At 41.1% G+C, this 11,115-nt stretch overlaps 1 protein-coding gene across 5 annotated transcripts in view; it reads left to right on the top strand.

Moving 5' to 3' along the window:
• XPO4 (exportin 4) overlaps positions 1–10,220 on the top strand; it is a 128,801-nt gene extending 118,581 nt beyond the window's left edge. For all 5 annotated transcript variants that reach the window (XM_006159508.2, XM_006159509.3, XM_006159510.3 and 2 more), the window contains 5 exons: positions 2,535–2,653; positions 5,304–5,434; positions 6,524–6,641; positions 7,029–7,121; positions 9,998–10,220. In XM_006159508.2, coding sequence (XP_006159570.1) covers positions 2,535–2,653; positions 5,304–5,434; positions 6,524–6,641; positions 7,029–7,121; positions 9,998–10,195 — 659 coding nt within the window. In that variant the 3' untranslated portion in view covers positions 10,196–10,220. The remainder of the gene's footprint in view (positions 1–2,534; positions 2,654–5,303; positions 5,435–6,523; positions 6,642–7,028; positions 7,122–9,997) is intronic.
• The last annotated feature ends 895 nt before the right edge of the window (positions 10,221–11,115 follow it).

Here is an 11,115-nt window from a genome sequence, read left to right as displayed (position 1 = left end):
GTGTCCAAGATCCCGAGAGGAGAATGGAGGAGAAGGGATTGCGGCGTGACCATCCCCCCCGGGAGGTGATTTCTTGCTTTCTGTCTCTCTGTCTCTCTCTGTCTTTCTGGCGAGCACATGCGCCCTATAGCTAAAACCTCTCCAAAAAAAAAAAAAAAAAAAGGGAAGGGTTATGATGGGAGTAAACATGTAGAGATAGCATGGGGAGCTCTGGCAAGTTAGTCCAACAGTCTTCTCCGCTTCCTACCTTGTCCTAGATCTGAGAGCACTTAATGCCACCACTAAAGGGAAAGGTGTTAATATTGTGTAAAGGTTTTTGATTTTCCAGGGTTAATAAGGTTAATATATTCTGGAGAACTTACTTGAAAGAGATGGGAAACCTATTACAGGGATTTGGAAGGAAAAAGCCCTCTCGGTCTCCCAGGTTTATGGTGTAGCTGCAGGTGCTCCTGTCTGCCATTCTGAGAACAAGTTGTAGAGTAAACAATAAACTAAGCAATTGAAGGGGAGATTTTCAAACTAAAAGCAGAAAAAGATTAACATCATGGTATAAGAAAAGGTATTGATACTGAAACACTCAGGATAGAACAAAGTTAGGACCATAAATAAGGGTGCAGAGTTGAAATTCAGAACAAACAAAAATGAAAACATCAAAAACAATGTTAAAAAGACAACATTTGCGGGACCAGCAGTTAACGTAATGGCTATGTCACTGGACTCCCATGTAGTCGACTGCAGTTCGAGTCCCGGACCCGATGGCTTAATCTCACTCCGGGCACATGTGCGTGCGTGCCCAAGATCCTGAGAGGAGAATGGAGGAGAAGGGATTGCGGCGTGGCCATCCTCCCTGAGGGGTGATTTCTTGCTTTCTGTTGCTCTGTCTCTCTGGTGAGCGCACGCGCCCTATAGCAAAAACCTCTAAAAATAAAAAGGAAAAGAAAAAAAAAAAAAAGACAACATTTGCTTATAAAATAAGTAGTGTAAAAAGGAAGATAATATCTTATTATTTTAAAAATAAGGATAATAGCTGAGATAAAGGTAGATATTTTATGGACCGGTAGATGGCATAATGGCTACGTCACTGGATTCCTATGTAGTCGATCACAGTTCGAGTCCCAGACCTGGTGGCTTAAAACTCACACCAGGTGTGTGTGTGTCCATGTCCCAAATCCCAAGAGGATAATGGGGGAGAAGGGGATGTGGCGTGACCATCCTCCTGAGGGGTTGATTTCTCATTTTCTCTCTTTCTCTCTGGCAAGCACATGTACCCTATAGCAAAAAATCATTTTTTAAAGATTTTTAAAATATTGTAAATTAAAACAAATCTATTACATGAGATAATGAAAGCATAATTAGAAATGGGCACCTGGCATTGTTCTGTCATGTGGTCCTCCGAGCCATAGTCTTGATAGAGATCTGTGTCCTACAAAGCCCACGGTGACTCAGCCCTTGCAGCCCCTGCGGGTTCTGGAGCTGGAGAACAAACTCTAGGACCAGCCTCCCACTGCCCCCAGGCAGGCTTCCTCGGATGGCTTCAGGTTCCTCAGTCAGACATTCAGAGAGCATTTGTTGGCTCTTCCTTGGAAAATGGGTTTCTTCCAGCCAGAATTGAGACTCTCAGAGAAAGGTCAGAATAAGGATGGAAAAAGTGGTTTTTTAAGTTGGCATATCCTCTTACTCCATGTTTTAGTCTCTCTTTGTTTTTTCTTGTTAGAAGTATGCTTTTACTAAAATAAATGTAAAGTATAGAGACAAAAATCACCTATTCTTATTGAAACCATTTAGATTCAACTATACATTCATTTTTGACAGTTTCTTCTTTCGGTTATATTCGTACAATTTCTTTTCTAGTGATCATGCTCAAAATACAATGAATATCCTGCCTTTTTTGATAAGTGTTAACTTTTTCTTATTACACTTTTTCATGACATTAAATTTTGTGGTATTCTACATTTTGGAATTTAACCTTTTTTTAATACTGGACATCTGGAACATTTAACATTTTGCTCTTCTAAATCGTGAGGCAGTGATCATTTCTGTAGATAATGGAAATGAGCTGTTCTTTCACTGGATTCAAAGTTATGTTAAATGTTGTATATGGATTTTCCAGTTCATTTACTTAGTCCTTTCATTCTGCTGGGGCCAGGCATGTCTGTAATCCTAGCTAAATGGGAGGTCGGGGCAGGAGGATTGTGACATGGAGACAGTCATTCTCCCTTTCCCTCTGTCTTTCTCATTAAATACACACACACACACACACACACACACACACACACACACACAGATGTTAAGCCATGCCTTACTTTTATTTGTAGACTGTCTCCCATCTCCACATCCCCAATACTACTGCATTGAGTACTCAGATCCTCCAAGGAATAAAATACAAAAAGGTGACACATAACTAGAGTTACCACATTTCTTAAGAGGTTTACTTAAGCTTTAAGGCTTGAATTTATTTTCATAAGGGTAATTTACAAACATTGGAGATTTATTGATGTAACAACTCTAAGACTGCATTACTTTTATCTTCATAGATGAGGTGTTTAGAGGACATGAGCCAGGTCAAGCAGCAAATAGATCCGTATCAGCAGCCGATGTCGTTTTATATGGAGTAAACCTGATTCTGCCCTTGATGTCGCAAGATCTTTTGAAGGTAACTGAAGAAAGTGATTCTGAACATTGAAACTGTATGCTCTGGGACCGGCAGGTGTTGTAGTGGTTAAGGTGCTGGACACTCCCACGTGGCTGAACACGGTTCGAGTCCTAGACCTGGCGGCTTCCTTTCTCCCTTTCCCTCTCTCTCTCTGTGTCTCTCTCTGGTCAAATTAAAATAAATGAATGAATAAATAAAATTAAATAAATAATAATAATAAATTATTTTTTAAAAAACTGTATGCTCAACATCAAAGATATTTTAGACAAGAATATGTCTCAGTCTCTGATGTAACTGAGGAATTAAATATACATTGAAGTCACATTTTTGCATTCCTGTTAGGGTTACTTATGTATGCTTCTCAGTCACCAGGAGCTCACTTAGTCTTCCGTTCCTGTCCCAGAGCCCTCCCTGCTTGGGTATACGTGGCTCATTTTGTCAGGGAGTGGTACAGAAAAAATCTGCCTTTTAAAAAACTGAGTTCTGTTAGCAGTTTTTATTCTTTAATCATTAGTCATTAAAGGAATATAGTTAAATGTTTAGGTTTTCCTCTAATACTTTTGAACATCATTCACAGGTTGAGGGATCAAGCAAAGAAAGGCAATTTTCTAAGCCATTTCACATAGACAAAGCTAATACAGTGGCTTAAACATCATGCCGGGCACATATGCAAAATCTCAGGAGAAAAATGGAGAAGGGATTGTGGCATGGCCTTCCCCCTGGGATGATTTCTTACTTTTACTGCCTGTTCTCTCTCTGGGAAACATGAGTACCCTATGGCAAAAACCTTAATTTTTTTTTTTTTTTTTACATTTTGACTGCATTGTACTTTGGTTGCATCAGTCATTATTGAGAGGGTGATGGTGGTAAGGCTGCATTTTTCTTTAGATTCCTATAAGGACCGTAGGGGAGGGAAGGTCCCTTGTCATAAGTCGTCATGGAGGATGAGTGAGGACAAGGACATAGGAAGAGATGTGTGTGTGTGTGTGTGTGTGTGTGTGTGTGTCTGTCTGCACTATGTGAAATGCAGAGTAGGAGGCAGAGAGAGATAGCAGGAAGGAAGAGAATAGAGATTGAGAAGCATTTGGAAAGTGAGTGAAAGAATAAGACTATTGTTATATTTCTACCATAGCAGGATCTAATCATATGCTTCCTCCTAGAGAAATGTCTCTCAGTATTGGAAATGCCAGTAAGTCCCATGAGCCTAGAATTCATGCAACAGCTAGTAAGATGAAGAGTTTAGTCAGCTCTCTATATTGATTTGCTCTATTTATTTATTTGTTTAAAATTTGCTTATGTATGCGTGCACTTACGGGGGGTGGGGGGGCAGAAAGAACGTGAGAGAACACTCTTCATGGGGCACCATCACACAGCAATCCCTTCTCCATTTCTTCTTTCAGGATTTTGGGGGTGCCTAGCATGTTTTTCAAGCTACCAGGTCTGGAACTTGAACCATGCAGTTGGCTATGTGGGATACAGCTGCTTCAACCACCATGCCTTGGGCTAGCCCTTATTTTTTTTAGGATTTGTTTGTTTGAGCAAATAAATCACTGAACACTTAACATGTGTATTTCCTTAGTGCGACTAAACTAGATTATTTATTTTTACGTTGTCTAGGATTGCCCAATTAGAAAATCATTTTTGCACATGTACATAGTTTTTTCTTTTCATTATTCAGATTAATTTAACATTTACATAAATTCCCCATCATGATGTATACTTTCTCTCTATATATATATATGTGTGTGTGTGTGTGTGTGTGCGCGCGCGCGCGCGTGTGTATATATATACCAAAATTTTTTCCAGCATGCTTGAATGGAAATTAAACATTTATAAGAGGGTTTTATTCTCAAGCCATTTAACAATTTTATATTTGCTGCCTTGTTCACTTTTTCAGAGTAACATTACAATATCTAGAATTGACTGTAGTATTTATAAATTATCCAGGAGATAATTGTTTCTCCGGGTATTACTTCCTTTCATAGTCATTACTAAAATATTGCTTTTATTGTAACTTTTTTAGAGAATTACTTATTTAATTTTATTTATTATTATTTTTGATAGTGCACATATGCTCACTAGAGAGAGAAAACAGAGAGCGAGAGAGAGAGGGAAAGAAAAAGTGAGAAAGAAAGCTGACAGGTCTGGGAATCGAAATACAGTTGGCCATGTGGGAGTCTAGCATCTTAAATGCCATGCCACCTGCTGACCCCGTATTGTAATTTTTTCACATTTAAAGTCTTCATGTTTTCTATATCTTGTACTTTTTTGAGAGGTTTTTGCTATAGGGCATGTGAGCCTGCCAGAGAGACAGAGAGAGAGAGACAAAAAGATAAAAAGCGGGAAATCACCCTTCTGGGAGGATGGCCACACTGCAATCCCTTCTTGTCTATTCTACTTCGGGGATTCTGGGCACGCATGCACATGCCCCCAGCATGAGTTTCAAGCTGCTGGGTCTGGGACTCAAACCATGATCCGCCATGTGGAGTCTATCGCCTTAACTGCTACGTCACCTGCTGGCCCATCTTGTACATGTTTTAAAGAAATCATTCTGCTTAGAAGTTTATCAGTTACTTAATTTTATTGCATTAATGAAAATGAAAATGAGATACTATTGGGAACTTAAATATTTAATATATTTCTTTTTCAGTTTCCAACTCTCTGTAATCAGTACTACAAATTAATCACATTTATCTGCGAGATTTTTCCAGAAAAAATACCGCAGCTTCCTGAGGATCTGTTTAAAAGTCTGATGTACTCTCTAGAACTAGGAATGACATCATATCCTTTAAATGAACGTCATTGTTACTTGTCACCTGGGAGAAAAGATCTTACTTAAAAGTTTTATTAACTTATATTTTTCATTTCTTTTCTGGTGAGTTTTATTTCTTCAAAAAGCTGTTAGCATTATATCTGTCGTAATTCGGTATTTGTTTTGTTAATTTGCCTTATCCTGTCCTTCTTTCTCAGATCCTTAAAACATTTGACCCTGGGTCCCACAGTCACTGTTTCATTAGGACCCCAATTAGTAATATACTGTTGTTGAGGTCTCTGTTCTTAAGGTTTCCTTTAGTTGTGTACATCATAAGCATAGAAGCTAGAAGTCACCTGTCTTAAACCCAAACTCCTACAGGTCATTTGAAAAATACTGAAAATTGGGAACCAGCAGTTAGCGTAATGGCTATGTCGTTGGACTCCCACGTAGTCGACCGCGGTTTGCATCCTGGACCTGGTGGCTTAAAACTCACGCCGGGCACGTGTGCGTGCGTGTCCAAGATCCCGAGAGGAGAATGGAGGAGAAGGGATTGTGGCGTGACTATCCCCCCTGGGGGGGTGATTTCTCGTTTTCTGTCTCTCTGTCTCACTCTGTCTGGGGAGCACACGCGCCCTATAGTGGAAAAAAACCTCTCCAAAAAAAAAAATAATACTGAAAATTGTTTCTTTACATAAATCAGTAAAGATGTACTACGCAGTAATCCACTCGTGTATCTGTGTCCATCTCTCTTTTTTTTTTTGGAGAGGTTTTCACTATAGGGCACGTGCGCTCGCCAGACAGAGAGAGAGAGAGAAATAGAGACAGAAAGCGAGAAATCACCCCCAAGAGAGGATGGTCACACCGCAATCGCTTCTCCTCCATTCTCCCCTCGGGATCTTGGGCATGCACGCACATGCACCCGGCGTGAATTTTAAGCCACCGGGTCCGGGACGCGAACCACAGTCGACTACGTGGGAGTCCAGCGACATAACCATTACACTAACTGCTGGTTCCCTCTGTGTCCATTTCTAAAAGTGGTCATCCATTTGATCCATTGCTCATTTTAATAAGCTGAGTATATCCAATCCAGTTTGTTCTTTGACCTTCGTGATCAGAATGAGTTCGGAGGTTTGCCAGCTTTGCCTGGAGGCCTTGACGCCGCTAGCTGAGCAGTGTGCGAAGGCGCGGGAGACAGATTCACCGCTCTTTCTAGCAACACGGCACTTTCTTAAGGTAAGAGGTGGGAGGTCTAAAAACTGTCTACTTGAATAAGTGCATGTAATTCTCCTTTCAAATGAGGGAATGCTTACATTCTTTCATAGGGGAATAAATAATTAATTTTCTTTTCACTCTTTTTCTGGCAATCAACGTATTATCCTCTTCCACTTTTATTTTGTATTCTTGAAAATTGATGTGATAAATGAGGAATTCCATAATTTGATTATTTAGGTACCACAAGTAGTAACATCTATAAATTATCCTTAGATTTTTAAAGAACTGTTCAGTTTTCTTATTAATTTGAAAGAAGAACTGCTGTCCTTTGTTCTGAACTTGGGAAGGGTTAGAGCATTATGTGATCTTCTTGTATTTTTATTTAGAAATCCTATTATGTAATTTCAGCTGGTGTTTGACATGCTGGTTTTGCAAAAGCACAACACAGAGATGACCACTGCAGCCGGCGAAGCTTTCTACACGTTGGTGTGTTTGCACCAGGTACTGAACATGCCTCCCCTGAGGGGACTTCTGTTCTGTTTTGCAGAGGGATTGTTGATGGTGGATCAATAGTACCCAGTTCTTTCAGGGTCAGTTACTCAGTGCTTCAGTCCCATTTCAGCAAAGCTTGGGACCAGCAGTTAGCGTAATGGATATGTCGCTGGACTCCCACGTAGTCAACCGTGGTGCGAGTCCCAGACCTTGTGGCTTAAAGTCACGCCAGGCACATGTGCGTGCATGCCCAAGATCCTGAGAGGAGAATGGAGGAGACGAGATTGCGGTGTGGCCATCCCCCTTGGGGAGAGGGTGATTTCTTGCATTCTGTCTCTCTGTCTCTCTCTGTCTTTCTGGCGAGCGCATGCACCCTATAACAAAACAAAACAAACAAAAAAACCTCTCCCCATTTCAGCAAAGCTGTGTGTCTCAGCTTCCATACTGGCCATTGTTTATTTCATAATTATTTGACAAGCTGCTTGTCAGTTTAAAGCATTCGTTTTCCCTTCTCCACTGGTATCATCCATTCTTTGTTATGGTTACCATACCAAAGCTCATCCTTAAGCAAGTATGCTAGGAATACAAACACCACTGAGTAATGAGTAAGTACATGGTTTCTGTCCTTGAGGAACTCCCAGACTTGTACAGTAAACAGGATAAAATGAGACTGGAGACCAGGAAAAGTCTGCCTTTAGAAAGCGTGTAGAGCAGAATATCATTTTATATTACTTCATGGGATTCACTATAATGTCTCATTTTGTTTTGGTTGATCCTTGAAAGGCTCTGAAGCGTGACTAATGTGTGTCAGTGTAACAGAAGCAGCGTGCTAGCTCACCTGTCTCCCTTCCCTGTTCTGATAGAGGAAGTGCCCATCAGGTGTCCGAGAAGGACCATATCGGATCATTTGCTACCTCAGTTTCCCATTTCCCTCTCCTGTATACATGTACACATCCCAGCCTGGCCAAATGACTGGTAAAAAAAGGTGACTTTTTAAAAAAAAGATTGGATTTAGTTTGGCCCCTTAGCCTCGTGGTTATGGGAGCCGAAGCCCACGTGGTCAACTGTGGTTCAAATCCTGGCCCTGGTGACCTGGGGGAACATATTAGGCATCCATGTTTGTATGCCCAAGGTCCCCACAGGATAGAGAAATGAAAGAGAGGAGATGGCGGCATGACCACAGCCAATCGAAGGGTGCTCCTTTCCTCTCTCTCTTTCTCTCTCTTTCTGTGGCTAACAGGCCTGCCCTCTGACTATTAATAAAAGCAAACAAACATACAGGGTTTGGAGGAAATCTTACGTTATGAAAGAGCCCATTGCTGTAGACTTCCTGTTACATCTGTGCCCCAGTGAAGGTGCTCTGGGCCTGCATTTCTTGTTCTGTGCTCTAGCAGGCACTTTTAATAAATGGCGCCCATTCTCTGCTCTGTGGTCTTTCTCTGTCATTTGACTTTCTTGCTGCTTGCTAGGAAGTAGTTTTCTTGTCCCCACGTATGTATAAGCCATTACACTCTGATTGCCTTTTTCTCCGTCCTTTCTAGTTTCTGTTCTTAAAATATTTACACACTGTAGAAGAGAAAGCAGGACTTGGAGTTGACTAATGTGAACCCTGCTGGCCCAGTCTCAAAGCCATATCCATTTTTTGTGAGTAAGGAAATTATGTGAGATTATGCAAGTCTTTGGTGAGCACTCCCTTGGATAGGATAATTAGAGTAGCTACCCAGGCTCTGTGCTTGTGAGTAGGAGGTGGTTAGGTGGTTAGGATACTGTGTCTCACTCTTTTTTTCCAAACCTAATTAATGTTCAGTTTCACCACTTTGGCCCATCATATTTCACAAACCTAATGAAAATTAATGGCAAATCAGCTTATTCCAAGAGAGTTTATCTCTGATCTAATTGAGTTTTCCTTAAGCCCACACCGGCTCCTATTCCCCTGTGAAAGGCTTTTTGACAGAGGGTATAAAAAATAGAAAGCTCCACCCCCATATTCCGGTATTTATATAAGCCCCTTTCCTGCCCTCTCTCCAGTGCTGCTGGGTACACAGTGCTGGCATGGAGCTTTCAGAGTGCTCCGCCTCCATGGTGAGAAAGTACTTGAAATACGTTCCTCCCACAACACCCCTCCTTCCAGACAGCTCCTGCCTGTCCTTGAGTGCATCTGCTATCCTCAGAGTTGGGTCGACAATGTCTCTGTATGTCTCTGAGATATTATTGAAAATCATATGTTTAAAATGTAAAATAAATATGAATACCATGTTTGAAAACAGAGACGAGGCAACACAACAATGTTGGTAATCGCGTGGGTCCTGAGCCAACTGCCTGGATTCTTGCTTGAAGCCAGGGTGTTCTTGTATATGTTACTTTATCCACTGTATGTCAAAACCTTCATCTGTAAAAAGGGAATATAGTCAGTGCCTATCTCCTAGCACTGTCAGAAGTATTAAATTAATTAATTCATATAAAAGTTCGAATAGTACCTAGAGCAAACATTTAATAAATGTTAATGATTAAAAAGGGTTGTCAGGGGACCAGCAGATGTTAGTGTAACGGTTACGTCGCTGGACTCCCATGTAGTCAACTGCGGTTCGAGCCCTGGACCTGGTGGCTTAAACCTCACACTGGGCACATGTGCCTGCATGCACAAGATCTTGAGGGGAGAATGGAGGAGAAGGGATTGCGGCGTGGCCATCATCCCCCCTGGGGGGTGATTTCTTGCTTTCTGTCTCTCCGGTGAGCACATGCACCCTGTAACAAAAATCTCTCAAAAACCCCGAAAAGTTGTCAGCCTCTGTCTTTCAGCCCACCACATCCAGGAACTAATTACGATCTATTTGTGTGATACCCTGAGGAAGATATATTCTTTGTACACCTTATCTCTTCAACAGGCCGAGTATTCAGAACTGGTCGAAACGTTACTGTCAAGTCAACAAGACCCAGTTATTTACCAGAGATTAGCAGATGCCTTCAACAAGCTCACTGCAAGCAGCACTCCTCCTGCGCTGGATCGGAAGCAGAAGATGGCCTTCCTAAAGAGTTTAGAAGAATTTATGGCAAATGTTGGTGGTCTCCTTTGTGTAAAATAAACAACAAAACTTTATGCTGAATTTAGATCCTCTCTGCAAAGTGCACTGAATTGCTGAAAGTTGACTTGAGTCTTGTCCTGTTCCTCGGTTCATTTGACCATCTTGGATTTTGGAGAGCCTGAAACTTTGATATGTAATGTGGTGAAACAGGAGAGGGCAACTTTGAATCAGCTTCTGCTGTTAGGGATTAGCCACAATCTGTCATATATATGTCTTCTAGATTTTGAATGGTGGTTTAAAATTTTCAAAATGAAATTCCATATATGTGCAAACAGATATGGGCACCGCAAAGTACATATTCAGTGCCTTGTCCCCTTTTATCAGAACACATGTGGCTAGCCAAAGCTTAGTGTTTTTGTTATTATTAGGTGGATATATCTAGACAATATTTCTCAAAGTGTTGTCCATAGATCACCTGCACCACCTGAGGAGCTGGTTGAAAGATAGATTCTTAGGCCCAGCCATAGACCTTCAGAGTCAGAATTTCTGGTTGTTAGACCCTGAAGTCTTCCCTTTTAATAAGCTCCTCCCCCCTCTATTACCCTCCAAATTTTGAATCAGTGCAAAAGACATTAAAAGCTCTTAAGAGGTTCTGTGCTTTCTGCCCCCCCCCTCCCATGATTGGCTTTATAATTCATCAAGAAGAAACATCACCAGGTGTTTGTTGGCTTCTTTTCAGTTCTGTCTCTCCCCCTTTCTCTTTCTGTCAAACATTGACCTGATGTTGCGGGTTTGTGTAATACAGGTCTCTAATCATACTCTGATGCCTGAACTTGAGGAGGAGAATATGTGTATATTTTTTGTTCCATAAAAAAGAACTTTAGGAACTGTAGCCATTTCATTGCCTTAATTTTAAGAGGAAAATACAAAAAAGGAGCAGATTTGTTCTAGTGAGAAATCAAGTCTTGATGCTTCAGAGT

The sequence above is a fragment of the Tupaia chinensis genome, unplaced genomic scaffold, assembly GCF_000334495.1.
Source record: "Tupaia chinensis unplaced genomic scaffold, TupChi_1.0 Scaffold000634_1, whole genome shotgun sequence".
Taxonomy (NCBI): Eukaryota; Metazoa; Chordata; class Mammalia; order Scandentia; family Tupaiidae; genus Tupaia; species Tupaia belangeri.
Note: the sequence above shows the minus strand (reverse complement) of the source record. Positions and strands in the feature narration are given on the sequence as shown.